At 47.0% G+C, this 21,764-nt stretch overlaps 2 protein-coding genes and 1 long non-coding RNA gene across 14 annotated transcripts in view; 1 reads left to right on the top strand and 2 right to left on the bottom strand.

Annotated features, from left to right (window-relative positions):
• The window catches only part of CRK (CRK proto-oncogene, adaptor protein), a 57,337-nt gene extending 54,901 nt beyond the window's left edge, over window positions 1-2,436 (bottom strand). For 2 of the 4 annotated variants that reach the window (XM_039507884.1, XM_039507887.1), the window contains exon 1: window positions 1,960-2,315. In XM_039507884.1, coding sequence (XP_039363818.1) covers window positions 1,960-2,203 — 244 coding nt within the window. In that variant the 5' untranslated portion in view covers window positions 2,204-2,315. The other 2 variants (XM_039507886.1, XM_039507885.1) reach the window with 2 other exon arrangements.
• LOC120387322 lies at window positions 2,384-21,545 on the top strand. Of its 2 annotated transcripts, none has more exons than XR_005590117.1 (5): window positions 2,384-2,752; window positions 3,304-3,385; window positions 6,629-6,727; window positions 19,648-19,743; window positions 20,440-21,545. It is a non-coding gene; the product is annotated as an uncharacterized LOC120387322 (long non-coding RNA). The 2 variants fall into 2 exon arrangements; XR_005590118.1 differs by having other exon boundaries at window positions 2,385-2,752; window positions 20,481-21,544.
• The window catches only part of MYO1C (myosin IC), a 125,252-nt gene continuing 113,803 nt past the window's right edge, over window positions 10,316-21,764 (bottom strand). For 7 of the 8 annotated variants that reach the window (XM_039507876.1, XM_039507881.1, XM_039507880.1 and 4 more), the window contains 4 exons: window positions 20,562-20,632; window positions 19,690-19,787; window positions 12,732-12,831; window positions 10,316-11,600 (listed from right to left, as the gene is read on the bottom strand). In XM_039507876.1, the coding sequence (XP_039363810.1) occupies window positions 11,574-11,600; window positions 12,732-12,831; window positions 19,690-19,787; window positions 20,562-20,632 (296 nt within the window). In that variant the 3' untranslated portion in view covers window positions 10,316-11,573. Of the gene's footprint in view, window positions 11,601-12,731; window positions 12,832-19,689; window positions 19,788-20,561; window positions 20,633-21,764 lie in introns of those variants that run through there. The other variant, XM_039507878.1, reaches the window with a different exon arrangement.

The following is a 21,764-nucleotide window of genomic DNA, read 5'->3' as shown; positions in this document are numbered from 1 at the left end:
GGTGAGGGCAGCACGCGGAGCTCTTTGCCCCCCCACCCCCCAAGGGGCCACAGGGACATGGTGCCGTCCGCTTCTGACAGCGGCGCAGGGCCAAGGCAGGCAGGGAGCACGCCACCGCCACCCCGGAGCCACTCCAGGTAAGCAGTGCCGGGCCAGAGCCCACACCCCGAACCCCTCCTGAACCCCAACTCCCTGCCATGAGCACCATGATATCCCTCCTGCACCCCAACCCCATGCCAAGTCCTCTGCCACACCCATCACCCTTCCTGTACCCCAAACCCCTGCTGAGCCCCCTGCTGCACCTCACATCCCTTCTGCACCCCAACCCCCTGCCCTGAGCCCTCTCCTGCACTCCCCCCTGCACCCCTGACCTGCGCCCCCTCCGGCACTCCACACCCCAACGCCCTTCCATGTGCTCCATTGTACACCCCAGAGCCCTCCTCTGCCCCAAACCATTGCCCTGAGCCCCTTCCGGCACACCGCACCCCCTCCCACACCCCTGCCCTACATTCATGGCCTTGCATGCAATTTCCCCACCCAGATGTGGCCCTTGGGCCAAAAAGTTTGCCCAGCCTGATCTATGCTGATGTAACTCCCCCACATGGACACTCTGCTCTGGAAAAAAAGGAATTATTACCCCGCTTCCAAAGGTACTTAAATACCAGGTTCAATTCATCTTGTAACCTTCTTTTTCTTAAAATTAATTAAGAGACTTCTGAAGTCTCTTGCTGGATTTCACGTTTTCCAGACTTCAAAATATCCCAATTTTTCGACTATTTCTAATTTTTCAATATCCTTTTTGGAGTGTAGCCACCAGAACTGGATGCATTCTAATAATGGTTTCAGTGATGCTCCATACAAAAGTAATATCGTATTGCTCAATATTTCCATTTATACATCCAAGGATCACATTATCCCTCTTAGCAACTGCGCTGCATTGGGAAGTCATGCTCATGACTCCTAAATTCAGAAGCACTGCTTTTGGATACAGTCCTCCATCCTGTAAGTATGACCAATGTCCTTTGATTCTAGATGTCTGATATTGTTTAACTGTATTAAAATACAGTTTGACATTTATATTTTCATACAGCAGATTTTAATCCATTCTAGAATTCATAACATCTACATATTCTCCAAGTATGAAAGGATAAAATAAGGGTATTTGTGCTTAGTATCCACTTTTAACATCTCACTTAAGAGAAATTACTCATTTATTTAAACAGTGAGAGCACTTAAGTTACTAAATTAACATATTTCATTTTCAGACTAATCAGTCACTTGAGATTTGAAATTAAATAATGGAAATCTTGGGTTTTCCCTCATTCAAGAGAGAATTTTAAAATGTCATTATTCAAATCCTCCAAGTCTCTAATGTGCCAATTGTTCCCAACTGTTTCATGCAAATCCAAAACGTAAAACAACAATAAAATTTCAACTTCCTCTGAATAGGTGGTGGCAGTTTACTCTTCCATACCTGGCTTATACATAACGATGGGAAATCTGAGCTGTAATGACTTCAGGATAGAAGTCTAGACGCCCCCCATCTTGGTCAGTGTCCATATATGCACTATTTTAGTCCTCCAAATACCGTCCATCCCGATTTTAACGCTAGGAATACTGCAGGTCATGTGTCGGGGGATGGGAGTCCTGGAGCCGCTCCCCAGTAACGAAGGACCCCAAAATTAGAGGTTCCCAGTGCGGAACCAAAAGACAAACACGAACGCCACAGCCGGGCCTCAGGAGCCTGAGCGCCACTCTGGAGTGGGCGGGGGTAGGGGCAATGGGGCTCTTTGGCTGGTGCCCGCGGGCTGCCCGCTGTTTCGGGAGAAACTGAGGCCGCGCTTTCCCCAGCGCAAAACAAAGTCGGATATAGGGCCAGGCTGCAGCAACAACCCCCGAGTCAGACAATCAAAGCAGCCCCTCTCCCTAGCCCGGCCCGGCCCGGCCCCGCTCACTCACCTGGGGCCCCGGGGCCCTCGCCGCCAGGTCTTCGGCCTCCCGCCGGCCCCAGGCTGTTCACGATGTAGTGCGAGACCCGGGAGCTCTCGGACACCGACAGCACGAAGTCCCCGGGGATGGTGCCCGAGTCCCTCACTAGGAAGGTCCCGTGGCGCTGCCCCTGCAGTAGCGACACCGCCTCGGCCCTGCTCAGCCTCCCCCAGTACCAGCTCGCCCGGTCCTCGGAGTCGAACTGCCCGGCCATGGGGGCCGCTACCCCGTGGGCAGCACTAACTCCCCCTGCGGGCCACAACCACCCAAGGCCCCCACTCCGATCCCAGCCCCGCCACCCAAAATGGCGGCCCCTGTGCTGACCTCACCTACCAGACGTGACGACACGAGCTGAGCCACGGCGAGGAAAAAGTCGACAATCCGAAGACGTCATATTCCTGCGCAGACGGCACGGCCATTGGCGGTCATGAGGGGGCAAAAAGGACGCGTTTCGTATTTTCACGTGCCCCGTCGAGACAGGAATTCCAGGTTACTCTGAAATGCGCGCGCGCACTGAGCAGCCATTGGCCTAAGCGCTCCCGAGGAGCCGCCATAATGGGACGGTCAGGGATGGGGAAAGTACAGCGCTGCACAACCGCCATTACAAGAAGGTCAGAGGCAATCGGCGGCAGTTGAAGGCCGGTACTGAGATGTGGGTGGAGGCGTGCCCCAGTGCGGGCTAAACCGCCACTGAACAAGGAGAGGGCCTCCCTCGGCTTCTCGACATACCTAATTGGGCTGGCGGCACCGCCATTTGGAGAAGGTCAGAAACATGACAGTTTGTATAGCTGATTTGCCATTGGCTGCAAGGAAAGCGCTGCGCCTGCGCGGAAGCTTGCGTTTGCGCCCCCTCCCCCCGCCCCTCACTTTTATAGTTATCACCCTTTGAAAAGTGTTTGCTCAAGCTTGACCCTTAGGTGAAGTTCTTTCTTTCTGAGAGCAAGGAGACATGGAGTCTGGTGTAGGAAGGAGGCTTTGTGCTGTTTCTTTGCGCCTGGGGATGCTGAAATTCTTCTTTCTTCCCCATCTTGTCCTCTGTGGCCTTTGTTTACAGATGATATGTAATTTGAGGAAACATGACAGGCCTGCTTGGCCAGTGCTACCTAATCAGGGCTATATGAATTGGAACATGTGCCTTTAACACCCTACAGGGGGATTTCATAACTTTACACAGAATGTTGCTATGTACATTTCAACATGATAGTGTTGATCAGTCAATTATTACTTTTCAGCAGTTCCCTCACAAAGCATATCTGTCTGTGTTGCACACAGCAGTGGTGGCCTAGCTTACAGGTGTTCTCTTTCTCTTTTCAGTTCCTATTAACTTTGGGTAGATGAGAGAATGGCCAGCCTTCTGGCAGAGACCAAAAGGAGCTGCCACCCTGAGACCATCCAGGTAAATGAAAATCAGACAGTTACCTGTGGAGTAAGAGCAAATAAAAGTTTGCTGAGTATTGAGGGAGGGCTGCAAAGACTCTTGTCAGCATGAGGTGGGTCTCTGACAACAGTCCTTTGAGTCTATGTGAGGCATGATAAGCTTGGGGGAGTCCTTTGTCCCCTCTCAAAAAGTCTATGGAGTCTTCCTGAAGTATGGTAACTATGTGAAGAGCAACTTGACTAACCAGACATGCCTCAGTCCTCAACTCTCTTCCTTCTACATCACTGGGTGAGCATCCCTGGTCACACCACTCTAGTCCTCCTCTCTACCAACTCTGGCTTGCTTCAGAGGATGTGAGCAGGGGGACCCGAGAGTAGCCCTTGGCCCGTGTGTCTGCCCACCAGGGTGCACCACTCAGGCCAGGTGGAGGGTCCAGGGCTGATGTGCTCTGTCCTGGGTCCTGTTCCCTGTGGTCTGTGCTGGCCTCATACCTGGGCCCCGCAACCTGGGAGGCTCTTATGGACTGTGAACAGTCAAAGGGAAGTAGGGAGCTGAGGAGCAGCTGCGGACCTGGGACCCCAAGCAGCAGGAAGACAAGATGCAGAAGCTCTGTGGCTGCCTGTACTATGACATCAGCTAGTGCAGCAACTGCTTCACCCTGCCCAACTCTGGCTTCTGGCCTCTGACATGACCATGGGCCAGGGCCTTGGAGGAGAGGAGGCAGGGCTGGCACTTCACTGAGGAGGAGTAGGGGGTAGAGCCACAGCAAGGGGAAGGGCCTTATGGCAAGGGGGGGTTGCAGCTGGCATCATTTTCTGTCTCACCCCCCCACACACACCACAAATGGCTGGCTGTGCCCACTGCTGACCACGTGATGTTACTGATTTTTTTCTGAGAAACACCCTGTGCATTACTTTGACTGGCCACTTGGTGTCACCGATGCTCCATGGAAGAGACAGTTAATGCATTACCCCAGACTAGCCTACAGTGTCACCGCTGCTCCTGAGTAAACAGTCTGTACATGACTCTGACTGGCCACCCACTGGGTGTGTCTGCTGCTCCAGGGCAGATGCAGTCTGTGATTTACCCTGACTGGCCACTGGGTGTCACTGCTGCTCCAGGGAACACCACCACTGTAGTATCTTGACTGGCCTCTAAGATAAATGTCTGGTAAAGGCTGAGTACAGACTCCTGCTTCCCTCTAGCTGCAGCTTGGTTTCTAATAAAAGGTTTCCTGCTCATTCTGGGTGCAGGGGGAGAATTTCCCCATCTTGGGAGTAGCTGATTTCCCAGGGCAGGGTGGAGCATGTTCTCCTGAGCAGAGGCCTGGAACTAGGAGGGTGACTACAGGTGTTGAGTTTGTTCTTCCTTTATGATTTCTAAGGTGTTGGCCAATGTGTGCGCTCTCTCTCTTTGCCTGTTGGGCTACAGCCTCCCTTCATAGACATGTTCACCTGCATGTGTCCAGTGGTGATTGAGACATAGATATGTACAGCTCTCTGTGCAGATCTACTGGGAGGGGCGGGGGACGACAAAGTTTCCAAACTGCTGAAATGTTGCTGAAAAATTTGGTACTGGTAACAGTTCAACAATCCGTGGCTGCTCATTCTTGCCTCCTTTTAATTTTCCTCAAAGCAGGTTAGCATTGAAGGTAGCATTGAAAAGCCTGCATGTGTGTTCAATATTTTTTTCCCCTTCCCCATCCCTATTCCCCCCTTCGCTCGCTCAACCTCTTTTGTTCAGTATGTGTAACTTGAAGCTAATTTGTACTACTGGATATCTGACTGGAGCCACAGATACAGAATCTGTATTGTTCTTACTGAAACACAGCATGGAATTAACATTAAACTTAAATAAAACAAACCTAAATTAAAAAATGCCAAATTTACTGTGAGTTCCTCTTTTATACTTGGATTAGAATTTAGCTAGAGTAGACGTTCATACATTACAAGTAGCAGGAAAATTTAATATATCAAAGGAGCTGGAAGAGTAACAGGAATAAAAATATATGCAGGATAGCTTACATTTAAACACTAGTAACAGAAGTATTTGGTAAAGAAATTCAGACAGGATCAAAGTTCTCACTGAGTTTTTAAGGAGCTTGTTTCTATACTAGGTGACAGATTTTCACAAGTTACTAGATTTTGGGTACCCAACTTGACCCTTTTGAAATCAGGTCCCCTTTAAGGTGTCTGTAGTTGAATACTCAAAATTGCTGATCACTTTTGAAACTTGGTCCCCATTTCTAAAGAACTGGAGCCATTAGTGTATCTAACACAGGCTGTATGTTAAAGTGCTCATTGTTTCTGCCAGATCTGTTACAATGGGGTTCTTCAGCCTACCTGCAGCTTGGAGGCAGAACCAGACATGTCAGTCACTGGCTGTGGGGTATTGTCTTGCCTCCAGAAGTTCTCTCCATTTTTTTCTGCTGTCGCAGCAGCAGCAGGCAGGCTCAGCCATACCTCTCTGCTGCCACAGTGTTCTGAGAAAAATTTCAAACTGTATTTCAGATGTTTAAACTAAAATGTGGTTCAGTAATGTTAACCAGCTGTGTCCCAGGGCTGTTTGCTTTTTCTGGGTGAGACTGTCCCCTCAGCTGCACTTCCCCTTCTGAGGATGGAGTAAGGCGAGAAAAGCCAGAGGCAAAAGGAAGGGTCTTTTCATGGTCTCCCCTTGTTGGGAGCTTAGCTGGTTCTGCAGATAGGATGTAATTTTTCCTCAGCCCAGCCCAAGTGGATTGCCTCCGCATGCCCTTTCTCCCTCCTGCCAGGCAGGTTGGGAGAGGGTAGCTCCACTGGGTAAGAAGCAGCCCAGTTTGGATAGGGTTTCACTTCAGGCAGGAAAAAAGGCAGGGGATTGGAAAAGAGAACAGGGAGAGCATTAGCCACTTGAAACATTTTCAGAGCATTGGAGTCCATTTTTGCTCCTACTGCTGAAACAGGATGAGAAGGCAAACTGCCAAAGGGGAAATAAATAGCGTAGTTTACTCTGCTCACCTTCACAGAGAATCAAATCGTAAAATGTATATATTTTAAAAAGGTGAGCTAGATTCAGAAGAGTGAACTGTGTATTGTGAAACTGTGATTAGGAGGTCTGCAGCTGCCCCAGACAAAGGTTATAGCTATGTATCCAATATCATTCATGCTGAAAAGACTGAATAATGGGATAGGGATTTTATACCACCCTTAAAGAACTGGGAAAATATCAGGTTGTGACCAGCAGCAACTGCTGATCACCATGTCCTAATACCAATGTACCCAGATTCTGTTGCAGGGTGTTGTCTCCACCACCTTCTGCCCCCAGCATCTGACTACGGAGTGATGAGAGGGACAGCAGCTCCAGCTGTGGAAGAACGGGCAGGTACTAAGGGGCCTTAGCCCATCTCTTATTTATTTCTACTGGTCTGCCCCGACCTCCATATTATGAGGCCAGACAGTTCCTTAGTGGGCACCAGTCAGAATTTAACCTGATAGCCACATTTATCTTCAGTAGTGAAAATATCCCTGGTGGTCAGGGCCTCAGTGGTTCTAAGTGGGGGAGATTTTTACCTGAAGGAGTGGTCTCCTCACTCTGTAGGCCCTTCCCAGGCAGCCATGTCTAGCCAGATATTGTCAGCCCCCTCCTTCGTAAAAACAACCATGATCTGTCATCTGACACCCTAGGTTCCCCCTGAATGCTTTCACAAGCAATGCTTACATGGGAAGACAGAATTGCAAGTATGGTTCCTCAACCTTTCTAAGGCGGGGCAGGGGGCACAGGGCCGTTGTATGACGGTTTTTGGATCAGATGATGCAGGTTCCTGGCCATCTTAGTGATATGATGGTAACTATATGAAAAGAAGCTGAAGTTTTTCTGTCAGAAAAATAAACTAACAAACCTGGATCCTGCCAGATGCTATAGAAAGAAATACAGGTCAAATGGCAAATTGAAGCAGCCCATGAAGTACAGGGGGAGAAAATACCTCCTTGCAAGTGTTTCCTAGAACAAGAAGTGCAGGGTCAGTAGCTGCTCGGTGGCCTCAGAACTATCTGCAGGTCTCCCACGAGCCCTTTCCAGAGTTAGAACATTCCTATGCAAAGGCTGTCAAGCGATTAAAAAGTAAGCAGGCAATTAATCACACTGTAAAACAATAATACCAAATATTTGTCCATGTTTTCTACATTTTCAAATATATTGATTTCAGTTATAACAAAGAATACAAAGTGTACAGTGCTCACTTTATATTTTTATTAATTTGCACTGTAAATAAAGGAAGAGAGAGTATTTTTCAATTCACCTAATGCAAGTACTGTAGTGCAGTCTCTTTACCATGAACTTACAATTGTAGAATTGTGTGTTTAAAAAAAAAAGTGCACTCAGCGTAAAACTTTAGAGCCTATATGTCCAGTGAGCCCTGCTTCTTGTTTAGCCAATTTCTCAAACAAGTTTGTTTACATTTGTGGGAAATAATGTTACCTGCATCGTGTTTAAAATGTCACCTGAAGGGGTGAGAACAGGCATTTGCATGGCACTGTTGTAGTTGGCCTCACGAGATATTTATGTGCCAATGCATTAAAGATTCATATGTTCCTTCATGCTTCAACTACCCTTCCAGGGAACATGCATTCACTGCTGATGACTGGTTCTGCTCGATAATGATCCAAAGCAGTGTGGACTGACAGTGACATTATATGATTAAAATATGACAATGTAGATCGTTGTTGCTACCACTGTTACATAATTGCAACAAAAGTATGGCATGTAAGTTGTCTATGGAAAAGTTATGATTTGTTGAATGATTGCTACTTGCATGTATTCATCATTTTATTTAAATCTGAAGTTTATTAATTACCTGTATTTCAAATGTTTGCTCCTGTGGTAACACTTACAAGGTATTAAGTCAGCACATTGTGAATGAAGTATTCAAGCTGATAGCTCATCAGCTAACACAGTGGACCTGGAAGAAGCTTATCTACATCTAATGTACATACTGAATATGTTCTAACTAGAGTATGGGTAATGGCCTCTGTTCTGACTAAGTGAAGCAGCCATGGACATTTGGTTTGCCCATCTCATGCCAAACTAACTCCATCTTGTTACCTTTAATTTTCCACAAACTAGCTTGACTTAGTGTAGACGTGGTCATAGTTGCAAAAAGTCTATACTGCTCATTGAGGGGGTTTTATGATGTTGGTGGAGCAGTGGAGTTATATCAGGAGGAGCACTTCAGTGTGCACACTGCCACTTTTGTCAACAAAACTGAATTGTAGACAAGGCCTAAGTTATGGTTTGGCAGCCTGTAGTGCTTCATCATGTAAGTTGGAATAGTCTGGATGTGTAATGTTGGTATTGGTTGTACTAAAATATGTATGTTGGTCAGATGAGTCCACTTTATCGAATGGGTCAGGTCATAAATACCCTGGCATAAATTTTTGTTACATGCAAATTTTATTAGAAATTATTTTTGGTCTTTTTCCTAGATCAGTGCTTAAAGCTAGTGACTAGTATTCTCAGTTCATTGCAGGACTGTATGAGAAATATGTCTATGAGAGAACAATTATCAGTTTACAACTCTAAGAATGATCAGTTACCCAAAGTTTAAGCTATGGAACAAGGGGCTATGTTTTGTTTTTTGTTTTATTTTTTTTGAGTTTGAACTTTTAGCATTCTGTCTTGTATGAGTAAGTCTTATGTCAGCACAATCCCTTTTTATCATCTAAAAGGGATTGTGTCTCAGTCCTTGTTTCCAAGGGATGGGAGACTAAATTCTTTCTCCTATGAGAAGCTTGCTTTTGCAAGCTATTAGGAGCTTGTTTATATTCAGAGTTAAAAGCACTGATGTTGGATATACCTTTAGTTAAGCAGAATTTCCAATATGTAGTTTTAGCATTTTTAGAAAAGTGATCTTACACGTTTTTCATTCCTCATCTGACCTTGCCTCAGTTACAGTTTAGTGTTTGTCTGCACTGCAGTATTTACTGAAGATGCTACTTACGGTGCTTGGAGAGCTTCTCCCGTTGGCAGAGGTCCACCACCTGCCCAAGTGGCAGTAGCTGCATGATAAGAGATGCCTTCTGATTGACGTACCACTGTCTACAGCTGAGGAGTTAGATCAGTATAACTAGTGCTGAGGCATGTGGACTTACTTAATACACCCCTCAGTCACATATTTATACTGCCTTAAGTTTTTAGTATAGACCACACCTTAATCATCTGCACTTAGCTCAAACTGACATCTCTTCTTGGGTGCTTTGCCTCCAGCAGTCAAAGGCCTGATGGGACTGGGTCGGAGACAGCATTTATATTTGTGCAGTATTGGTATGCAATGGCCAACAGCAGGACTTGGCTTATTGGTGTTCTACTAAACTTCTGCCTTCACCAGTCAAATAACTGCCACTAATGACCAAACTTAAGCTTCAGGCACAAGCTTGCCCGATGATGATACTTTTAGAAGCACAGCATTCATTAGAAGGTAAGAATTGTATTGGTTTTTAGGGTAGCTGCTAACAATAAACACAGTTGTTCACCTGTTGAATATCCTTTATATTTCTAAAAAATAAAACAACTAAAATAAACCCTCATCTTTTTTGGTTATAAAAAAAATTTATTTAGCAGACTTTAGGGATTCTATCGGTGTATACAGCATTAATATAGTATATACCCTACAGGGTGTACAGCATTCCAGGCTTGATGCAGTGTTTGATAACACACAGAAGTAGGGGACAAAAACAAAGTATTAGTGTGAGCTCATTGCATACCAGTGGCAGCATGTTTGGGGTTTTTTTAAGCTTAAAGGGTGTGTGCCATTGCCCCCTGATTACAGCTGGTAGACCCTGCCCCAAAGAAGGCAAGTACATGGTGCTTTGCACTACCAGTAGACTTTTAACTGTGGCAGTTGCAGCTTACTGTGATGCAGCTGTTTACTAGAAAGCAGTTCACCTCCAAGCTTTTTCCTCCTAAATTTATGTATTTAAAAAAAAAAACCTCTTCATATTTAGCTCTATTTGCCTCAGTAGCACTCTTCCTTCCCCTACCCCCTGTGCAGTTTTGGTGAATATTTTAACATACACAGATCACTCTTAGCTATAGAGTAAAATGATATAGCATGGAATTTAATGGCAAGGATTCCACAAAGTGCAGCCACCATGTGGCCAAGCTGGTTCCATTTAAAACAGTGTTTGTGGAAGGCTGTTTCTAAGGTCTGTGTTTATTTTGAGAATGCAAACCCCTAACTACCCCTGCTGATGTGTAGGGATTTTACCTATGGCACTGCTGAATAACTGCAGCACATAGCAACTTGGGCAGAGAGACCACGGGCTTTAGGGGAGGTATAATTTTATAGCAGAACAGGTCACTTGTGAATCCTTCACTAGTACTACTAAGGCATGTGGCCAGAGCTAATAAACACCTGACGGTTCTTTCAGGCATTTGGGGGGGGGGCGAAGAGCTGTGTGTGTCTGCAGTCTTTTCCACACACGCATGCACATGTTGGGAAGGTGGGCATAAGAAACAGGCACTACAGCATTGGGGGGTGCACCACGTTTGGAAGCAGGATCCATATGAGGAAAGATAGGTGCTTTAAAAGAGTACATTTGCTACATTACCTTCCATAATTGTTTTTTAAAAGTCTCAAAAGTTCCCGTAGAAGCTCTGCTTTTCTTAGTGCAACTCACCCACTGAGCTAAAAAAATATTTACAGAATTTTACTCATTCATATATGGCTTCTTAATATTTTTATACAAAGCTTCAGAAAGCAACAAAGCAAAATTGTGCATAAATTGTTCTCTGATAAAGTATGGCACTTTTGAGTTGGACAATACAGATACAATACTGTATTTCTTAGGATCATGCTTTTGTACATATCATGACAGCTCAGAAAAAGTTTGTAATTTCACTTCAGGGCTTGGTCTCTGCATGAACAACAACCTTGACTCCTACTGAACACAGCCATGTTCATGACTTAGGAGCCCCAGCTGTAAAAACAAACTCAGACCCGGGCAGTTGCCAGTAAGAAAAGGTGCTTTTTTTTTTTCCTCCTCTCTTTTTTTGGTCATTTCAGATTATATTTTGTTTTCACTTTGTTTTATGGAAGTGCAGTTCTTTGGTAACTGTTAAAGGAAATGAGCAAAGCAGCAAAAAAAAACTGCAGGGAAGTACTTCCAGCCACTGGTATAAAAGGCAATCCAGACTGACGGAGGAACAGATCCTTTCGTGCTGACAAATTTTATCATCGAGAATTCAAACGAGGAGCAACCTGAGGAGAAAGTGGAATGGAAACAAAGATACTGTAAATATTAACAATTAGCCCATGAAGATACCAAAGTCTGGCCTGGAATAGTGTTACCCTGTACAGGATGCAGAATAAGTAAGAACTTGTCCTGATCTAACAAACTCAGCCAGATTCTGTAAATCAGAAAGCAAACGCAACAATTTGCCCATGGAGAAAGTCAGGATTTCTTAAATCTCAGCCAGACTCCCAAAAGTTTAACCCAGCAGTCTGGCACGTCACTGGAGGAAGATTTGCTTTGCTTGTTCCATGTGGTAGAAACTGAGTACACAAACTTGTTCTAATGGGCAAATGCTAGTGGACAGTCCCATAGGGTTGAAAATCATACAATATTTTGGGATATAGCATAATGTAGGCATAAGAGCAAATGGGGTCTCGAGGGGACTATGGAAGATGTCCGTAGCCCTGAAAAGGGATGCTGGTTTCAGTGGCCTGGCCAAATTCCAACCAGTCTTCTGTTTTATGTGAATAAGTAACTCCCCTTTCGCTTGCCCTTCTCAAACCTCGATCTGTAAGGCTGCTAGCTTAGATAGTTCCACCTTAGGACTTATTTCCCTTCTAGGACTGACCTCTTGGCCAGTCTGAAAGTGTGATGGAGACTTTGGAACTTTTCCCTTTTAGATTTAGTGTGTTTGGACTTATCTGTGACATGGTAGCACAGGGGAACAAATCTGGAGGAGTATGACAAGTGGTCTTGTTCAAGCAACAATATGGCTATTTCAGTCCCAGAGAGGAACTGAGATTGGGGTAAAGGATTGTTTCTTACTTCTGCTCTAAAATCAACAGTTTCTAATGTGGGTTTGGAACAGATAAGGTGGGAATAGTGAACTGCACCACTGTAGCTAGAGACGCAGCCTAGCCAAGTCTGAACAGTTTCTGGTAATTGCAGGAAAAGAGGTGTGCAGCCCTCAAACGACTCAGAATGGGAGAGAGGTTGCAATGCAAATGCTTCCCGCATTGTGTAGAGAACTTGACGCACATCAGGGGTGCTATATAAAACAAAGACGATCATAATTTAAAACCCACTTTTCTAAACACATTTAGATTAATTACTTTCCTTCTCAAGCTGTGCAAACTCTTACACCCGAAGACACTTACCACAGCAAGGTGGCCATTTTTGGCTTTGGCTATGAGCAGTTCAGATCCTGAAGTAAAGTCAATTATTCCTTCTTTGCCTTGCCCAGTTGTAAATTTTATGCTGAAAGAAACAGGAAGAGTCCTCACATGGTACCTTAGCTAAGGGTAGGTCTACACTCACCGCGCGGGTCAACGCGGAGAGTTCGACTTCTCGGAGTTCGAACTATCGCGTCTAATCTAGACGCAATAGTTCAAACTCCCCGCGCGCTCCGGTCGACTCTGGAACTCCACCACTGCAAACGGCGGTGGCGGAGTCGACCTTGGAGCCACGGACTTCGATCCCGCGGCGTCTGGACGGGTGAGTAGTTCAAACTAGGGTACTTCGAATTCAGCTACGCTATTCACGTAGCTGAATTTGCGTACCCTAGTTCGACCCCCCTTCTTAGTGTAGACCAGGCCTAAGTCCCAACTTGTTCATGAACAGTATAATTGTGGCTATTTTACTGGAAATGTTTATCTGTCTCTGAGCACAGCAACACTTGGCTAATGCTACAGTACAATGCAAATACTTCACAAAAAACAGTTACCTGCCTCTCATAACTGTTGATGTGTTGCTCATGTCCGTTCCATGTCAGGTGTATATGCTCATCACATGCACTGGTGCCTGAAGTTTTTCCCCCAGTGGTATCTGGAGTCGCGCATGTATGTGCTGGTATAAGACACTGCTGTGCCCCTCTCCTCAGGTCTTTCTTGCTGAAACTCCGACAGAGGGGAAGGAGAATACTCATGTCCATTCCATGACCCAACACATCTCAAAGAAAAACCAGGTGCCTACCTTTCATAACTGTTGTTCCAAGTAGGTGTGTGCATGATGGGCAGAAGGTTTTTCCCAAGCAGTACTCATCGGGTCGGCTGTGGAGCACCCAGGGGCGTATATAGGGCCCTGCCGACCCGTCGCTTCTTCAGTTCCTTCTTGCCGGATTATGCTGACAGAGGGGAAGCGGGTGGGTCTTGGAACGGACATGAGCAACACATCTTGAAGAGAAATAGTTACAAAAGGCAGGTAACCGTTTTTTCTTCTTCGAGTGATTGCTCATGTCAATTCCAAGTAGGTGACTCCCAAACAGTCACCAGGAGGAGGGGCCAGAGTTCGGACTTGTAGACTGAAGCACTGCTCTACCAAACATGGCAGCATCTCTAGCCTGCTGTCTGGTGGCATACTGTGATGAAAAGATGTCCTGACTGGGGGCCTGCGCTAGGAAGAGGGCAGGAGTAACAGGAGGCACCCATCTCAGTCCTCTGGCCAGGGCCAGAGCTCAGCTAAGCAGCCTTCAAGCTCAGCGTCAAACTTTTGAAGGTGCGCCCAAGGATGGAGCACCAGTTCAATGCCCTGATCCTGATCCTCCCTTTGTGAACAGTCTATCCCATTTCTACCATGCCTGAGCTCAAATAACCTCTGACCACTGGGTCATGAGCTCAGTAGAATTGGAATATTCTCTCCAATTCTGTTTTCTGCGTCCCTCCCACCCACCCTCCCTATGTACAGGCCGAACTGGGACCATATAGATAGACTGGTCACACTCTCTCCTCAGGTTCTCAAATTCCTCCAGTGGTGGTTCGATCCACAAGCAGGCAGTGATCTAGGACAAAATTCTCTGAGATGACACCGGGAAACCCTTCATCCTATCAGCCACCAGAATGAAAAGTTGAATAAACCTGCAGAAGGACTTGGTTCATTCAAAGTAGGCCAGGGCACATCTTATGTTCAGAGTATGCAAATGCCTCTCCTCGTTGGAATTTTGTGGCTTTGGGAAGAACACTGGCAGGAAGATACCCTGACTGACATGGAACTGCAATACCACCTTTTGCATGAAGTCTGGGTTGGGGCGCAGTTGGACTTTGTCCTTGTAGAACACCGTAGAAGGGGGTTCTGAGGTCAGGGCCTTAATCTTGGAGATTCATCTTGCCAAAGTGATGGCTACGTGGAAGGTGACCTTCCACAAAAGATGTAAGAGAACAGGATGCAAGGGGCTTGAAGGCAGGACCAGTGAGCTTGGTGAGGACCAGGCTGAGATCCCATTAAGTAACCCGATCACGGACCTGCAGAAAGAGTCTTTCAAGGCATTTAAGGAATCTGATCATCCTTGCATGTAAGAAGACTGATCTACCTTGGATGTGAGAGTGGAAAGCCGATATAGCTGCCAGGTGCACCTTGACTGAGTGCCAGACCTTGGTGCTTTAAATGGAGCCGGTATTCCAGAATGGATTGTAAAGAAGACTGAGTTGTAGAAAAGTTCCATTCAGATGCCCAGCAGGTGAACTTTTTCTGCTTATCCAGCTAAGTGACTCTGGTGAAGGGTTTTCTGTTTCATAAGAGAACCTGCTGGGCCTGCATGGAGCAAGCCTGTTCCTTGAAGCTTAGCCATACAGCATCCATGCTGTCAGGTGCAGGGAGGCAAGGTTAGGGTGCAGTAATTGCCTGTGGTCCCACAAGAACAAATCTGGGTGGTTGGCAAACATCCAAGGGGCTGCTACCGCTAAATCCATGAATGCTGGCGAGACCATGCCGGGGCTATCATAATGACTCGTGCTTTGTCCGTCGTGATCTTCAGGAGGACCTTGCTGATAAGTGGATTGGTGGGAAGGTATACATTCTGCCCATGACAGAAGAAAGGCATCAGATAGTGAACCGCTGTCAAGACCTGGCAAGAAGCTAAACTGGTGGCATTTTCTGTTTTGCCTCCATTTGAGGAGTTCCCCACCTCTGGAAGATGGTCCTGATGACCTCTGGGTGAGGGAACACTTATGGTGAGAGAAGAAGGACCTGTTGAGGCGAGGTGCAAGGCTTCCAGATGCATAGCGTGTTGGATACAGAAGTCTCACAGGCGAAGGGCTTCTGGGCAGAGGGCCAATGATCGCACTCCCCCATGCTTGTTGACGTAGCACATTGAAGCTGTGTTGTCTGTCAACGCTTGCACTACCTTGCCCGAGCACTAGGGAAGGAATATTTCACAAGCCAGACGGATGGCCCTGAGCTCTATAACATTTATATTTAACAGCAGCTCCTGTTGGTACCATAAGCCTCGAGTCCCAAGAGACCAAAATGGGCTCCCCACCCCAAGTCCGAGGCAACTGACACCATAGGCCGTAGGGTTACAAACAGAACTCCTCTGGTTACATGGTGCAGGTTCGATCACCATGCAAAGGAGGTAAAGTATTTGCGGTGGAATTGTGAGGACCTTGTCCAAGTGATGCCTGACTGGGGAGCAGATGGACGTCAGCCACATCTGCAGTGGTCTGAGATGCAGTCTTGAATGTTGAACTACATAGGTGCATGCTGCCATGTGGCTTAGCAGTCTGAGGCATACCTGGGCTGTGGTGAGCGGATGGGTCGTGACTTGGGCAATCAGATCCGACATTGCTCAGAACCTGGCTTCCAGTAAGAAGGCTCTGGTGTGAGTAGAGTCAAAGACTTCTGTAAACTCTGTCCTTTTCACTGGCAACAGTGTTGATTTTTGTTCATTTATCAACCGGCCCAGCGCTTGGCAGGAGGCTTGGACTACGGACCTGTGGTCTTGTAACCCTTGATGAGCCAACTGTCAAGGTACGGGTAAATTTGAACACCCTGAGGTCCGAATGAGAGCACTGCAAACTTGTAATGCAGGGGTTCTCAAATTGGGGGTCGGAACCCCTCAGGGGGTCACGAGGCTATTACATGCGGGGGGGGGTCGTAAGCTGTCAACCTCTACCCTAAACCCTGCTTTGCCTCCAGCATTTATAATGGTGTTAAATATATATAAAAGTATTTTTAATTCATAAGGGGGGGTCGCACTCAGAGTCTTATGTCAAAGGGGTCACCAGTACAAAAGTTTGAGAGCCACTGTGGTAGTGAATCTGCCCGACTACGAATCGTAGGAGCTTTCTGTTCCCATGGAAAATAGAAAAGTTCACATCTGTTAAGTTGAGACGTACACGTCTCCAGGATCCAGGGAGAGGATGATGGAGGCCAAAGAGACCATGCAGAACGTCAACTTCTTGAGATATTTGTTGAGACCTCGCAGGGCCAAGATTGGTTGTAGACCCCCTTTGGCCTTCGGTATCAGAAAGTAGCAGGAGTAAAACCCTTTCCCTGTCAGTTCTTTTGAAACTTCCCATTCAGCCCCCACCTACAGGAGGGTTTGCACCTCCTGGGCAAGAAATTGCTCATAAGAAGGGTCCCTGAAGAGGGAAGGGGAGGGGGGGAGGAAGAAGGGTTGGAAAAAAATTGGAGGGTGTACCTCACTGCTATGGTTCTGATCACACATTGATCCACCGTTATAGTGGCCCAAGCAGGGAGGTAGGGCAAGAGACCATTTGAAAATAAAAGGGTGCTTGGATCCTGGGTTGTAGACTGGGAGGTCGCCCTTGTGGGCACACACAAAATATCTGCTTATTTCCCGGTGTGTATCGGGGAGAGCCTCACTGGGTGAATGCAGCCAGTGCTTCTTTTGGTAGGGCTCTGACCTGGTCTGGCCTACAAATCTCTGAGACTGCCGGGTTTAAATCGCTTCCTTGCAGGCACAGGAGTATAAAGGCCCAGAGAGCGTAATGTAGCCCTACAGTCTTTCAGACCATGCAACCTGCTGTCCATCTGTTAAGAAAACAGGCTCAATCCATCAAAAGGGAGATCCAGAATGGACTGCTGGACCTCTGCAGAAAGGCCTGAGGCTGCAGTCACGATGCCCATCTCGTTGAAATAGCCAACACCACTGTTCTGGCTATGGAGTTGGCTTTGTCAGAGGCCTCCTGGAGGGAAGCCCTCACCTCAGTCTTGCCCTCTTCATGTATGGCCAGAAACTCCTGCCTGGATTCCTGTGGCAATGAGTCCACAAACTTGGCCATGGATTGCCACACATTGAAATCATACCTCCTGAGCAGGACTTGGTGATTCGTGACACATAACTGGAGGCTGGCGGTTGAATAAACTTCTTTGCGGAAAAGATCGAGCCTCTTTGTGTCATTTTTGGGGGTCGAACTGGTTTGACCCTATCTTGCTCATTGGCAGCAGACAACCAAGGAACTCAGGGAAGGGTGGAAATCAAGATACTCAAAGCTCTTAGCAGGGACATAGTATTTTCTCTCTGCATGCTTTGCAACGGGACAGAGAGGCTAGGGTTTGCCACAAGACCTTGACCAGTTTTACGACATCCTCGTGGACAGGCAGGGTGTCTCTCGATAGGGCCACTGCAGCCAAGATGTCAAACATGTCAGCTGGTTCTGACACTCCTCCGCTTCCAGTCCAGGATTAGTGGCCACATGCTTAAGTAGTTCTTGGTGTCTTAAAATCATCCTGTGGCACCACATGTGATTGGCCCGTCACTGCCTCATTGGGTGAGGAAGATGAGGAGGCTAGAACTGGGGAAGGGACTGACTCTGCTTTCCTGGCTGGTGCAGCCTCATCCAAAGCTAGTGGAGGCTCCTGAGTACCCTGAAGCAACCCCTTGTCTGAGTCAGGCAGGAGACAGTTGTCGACTGTCCTTCTGATGCCCCAGGCAGTGAGCATTGTACCTGGGACTCTGCAATGGGGGGAATCCCCCCGCGAGTTCCAGAACTGCCAGGGTGCAGACCACTGGCTCTGGGGCCATGTGCTTGTTGGCAGCCCCAGGGGAAAACCTGGTGGCACTGGAGAGTGTGCCTGGCTGCTGTGACTTCCTCATCCTCGGAGCCCAAGGAGAAAGGGTCTTCCCTCGGTAAGCAGGTCAGTGCCATTGCTGCTTCCGTTTCCCCACCATACCAGATGGTCCAGTGCTTCACACTTGGGGAGCAGTATCGCAGCCCCATATCAGGGTGCCACATGTCTGGCGATAGTGCTCGGGGGAATCAGCAACAGTATTCTGGAGATTGACGCCTCAAGCTTGGGGACTGGTGCCAGGGCTCCGGTGTCCGAGAGTGGGACAGTGAGGACCGGCACTGTGGCTTCAGGGACTGGTGGCGAGTTTCTGGGGACTGATGGTATGCCTTGGGAAGCTGGCACTGATTGGTGATTGTCGCCATGAGTCTGGGGACCAGCGCCGAGAGTCCAGAGATTGGTGCCGAGGACTTGGGTGGGTCTCTGAAGACGGGTAGCACAGCTCCAGAAACCGCTGGCGTGAGTGATGCTGAGTGTTGTGGTGCAGGGGAGCAATGCCGTGACTATGGGGATTGTTGCAGTGCCCCTAGTGCTGGCTTTCCTCTAGAGAGGACACTTATTTCAAGGTGGTGGTGGCACGAGCACTCTCATCCTTATGTCCCACTCCTTCGTGTACGGCTTGAATCCTTTTCAGATTCTACACCTGTCGTGCATGTTGGTCTCCCCCAGGCACTTAAAGCAGCTCTGGAGGGGATCGCTGATTGGCATGGGCTTCTCGCACCGCTCACACAGTTCAAAGTCCGGGGACATGGGGCACACCCTGTCCCTAAGCTAAGCTCCTTCCAGCACTGTCACTGGCAGCAAGAAGGAATTGAAAGGATGGGGAGGAGGGCAAGGGCGACTGGCAGTGTTCCTTATACTGCCGCATATGCACACAACACCAGAGGGTGCTGGAGCTGGCCCTATGGATTCCACTGGGGGGGAAATTTCCAGCACCGGTGCATGTGGCGAGCACACACACCTGACATGGAATGGACCTGAGCCAGCACTCGAACTGTGCTCCTTATTGTAACTTATTTTACTTAGATGTATCTCGCTAATATTACAGATTGCATGTTACCACAGTGACTCATCACTCTGTCAGTGACAGAAAAGTAATGATGTCATAGCTACCATGATAGTCAGTACAGCTACTGTTGCATCATGCAGCAGTGACAAGTGATCTGCTACTTCTGTGAGAAAGTAATTAGTAACATACAGTTAGTTAAGGAGGTTTTGAAGTCAATTATTTGTTTAGATTAACTGTAACTCTTTTCACTTCCCAACAAGGCTTGAACAGAATACCCTATTCAGAACAAAAAAGGAACTCACCTGCCTTGACTGACGTTGACATTCTCAATTCTGTCAGCACTCATGGCAGTTTTGGTTAGTGTCTCAATGACATGATCACTTTGTAGTACAACATCTCCCTGAAAAAAGCCATAAAAGATCTTTGTAATCACTAATTTTCAACATTTTATTTCAGTGTATAAGAGCCCAGAATTATCCCCAAGGGCCTGCAGGATATAGTCTGTATTTGTATGAGCTTCACTTGCTGGAGAAGTCCAGGACATGTATATCATAATATACATCTCCTGATACGGACTTAAACGCTTACTTCTGCTGCTGTTAGTAATAAGGCCAAGACATAGAACCAATCCAAACTGCTGCGACATCCAGCAGGGAACCCATAGGCACCGACTCCATGGCAGCCAAGCTCCCCCACCTCCTCCTCCCTCCCCCCCCAAGCGCACCACATCCCCGCTCCTGTCTGCCCCCCCAAACAGGTGTTTGGCAGTGCTTAGGACTTTCTGGAAGGGAGGGGGAGGAGTGAAGACATGATGTGCTCAGGGAAGGAGGCAGGAGTGGGGACTTGGGGATGGGGGGGTGGAATTCGGGCAGGGTGAGGGTGGTGCAGGGGTGGAGACAGGGGTCAAGCACCCATGGGGCAGAGGGGAAGTCGGCATCTATGAGGGAACCCATCTCCCTAGTACAGGACACTGGGTTGGGTTGTTTTTTTTGTCAATTAGAAAGCAGTGCGAAATCAAAAGTAAGTTAGATCTATTTATATCTTCTCTCTAGCGCTTCTGAATACTCCCTCTCTCCTTCTCCCCGAAACTCAGGACCTGCAGCTGTTTCATACAGTTTGGGATGTTCAACACTTATGGATAGTGAGACAGTGAATGACACAGATGAGGTTCTACCTTCTGTTTGTTATCCTCACAGCGCACATGAAGCACAAACAAACTGTCACTCAAGCTGCTGACTGAGATTCCTGCAAAACAGAAATGCTGTTTGACTCCAACGTATTTTGATGCCTAGACAGTCTGAATACTAGTGGTCCTTGTGAAGCCTGAACTGAGTACAAAGGACTCCATCAATTTTCCAAGCATTTTAGAAATTTGTCATGAGTGTGACAAACAAGTTATATGGTGCCCCAACTGGAAGAGAACGAAACAGCCGCTGATTGTTCTGTCCCTATCTCCCAATAATCACTCAGAAACTAAGGCTTGGCCCAAAATGTAAACTTACATTAAATATAAAGATATATTAATGGCGTTGCTAAGTTTGAGAATATAAAACAAAAGTCAGGAAATGCCAAAGTTATCCCTGCGAATGAGGACTTCACTGAGGACATATGCCCCAGAGAACGTTACAAGAGAACAGACCTGCCATCCTCTCCTTAAGATGGAGATGAAATGGAGACGGCGAAAGTCTATAAGGTGCCACAGGATTCTTTGTTGCTTTTACATGAAATGCAGACTGAATCTAAAAGTTTTTCCTCTGAACACACCCTAATGGGCCCACCCAGATAACTTGAAGTATGCAGAAATTCTATTGTACGTAGGTTTTTATACTGTTTTCATCACCATAGTATCTGATCACCTTCCAGTTGTGCATTAACATCTCATGTATGATTCATTCTCTTCCAGGTGTAGAACTGTGTGCGGTATAGCATTTTGTTTTAAAAGGATTTGGGTGTGTTTGGTTTTTAATAATGATGGGGGTTAGAAGTGTTTCAGATTAAAATCTAAGATGCAAACATTTTGCAGCCTGAGATTAGGACATTCAAATTAAAATAACCTAACTTTCACTGAAGCATACTCAGCCCTGGAATGATAGGGTCTTGTGGGACCCAACCCCCTGAATTGGTGTTGCCCTTGAAAACTTTTTATAAATGTTGACAACTCTGTGACTCTGTGGGTACGTCTACACTACGGGACTATTCCGAATTTGCATAAACCGGTTTTGTAAAACAGATTTTATAAAATCGAGTGCACGCGGCCACACTAAACACATTAAATCGGTGGTGTGCGTCCATGGTCCGTGGCTAGCGTCGATTTCTGGAGCGTTGCACTGTGGGTAGCTATTCCCTAGCTATCCCATAGTTCCCGCAGCCTCCCCCG

This window comes from Mauremys reevesii, linkage group 20, assembly GCF_016161935.1.
Source record: "Mauremys reevesii isolate NIE-2019 linkage group 20, ASM1616193v1, whole genome shotgun sequence".
Classification (NCBI taxonomy): domain Eukaryota; kingdom Metazoa; phylum Chordata; order Testudines; family Geoemydidae; genus Mauremys; species Mauremys reevesii.
The sequence above is the reverse complement of the archived record's forward strand: the minus strand, read 5'-3'. Positions and strand labels throughout refer to the sequence as shown.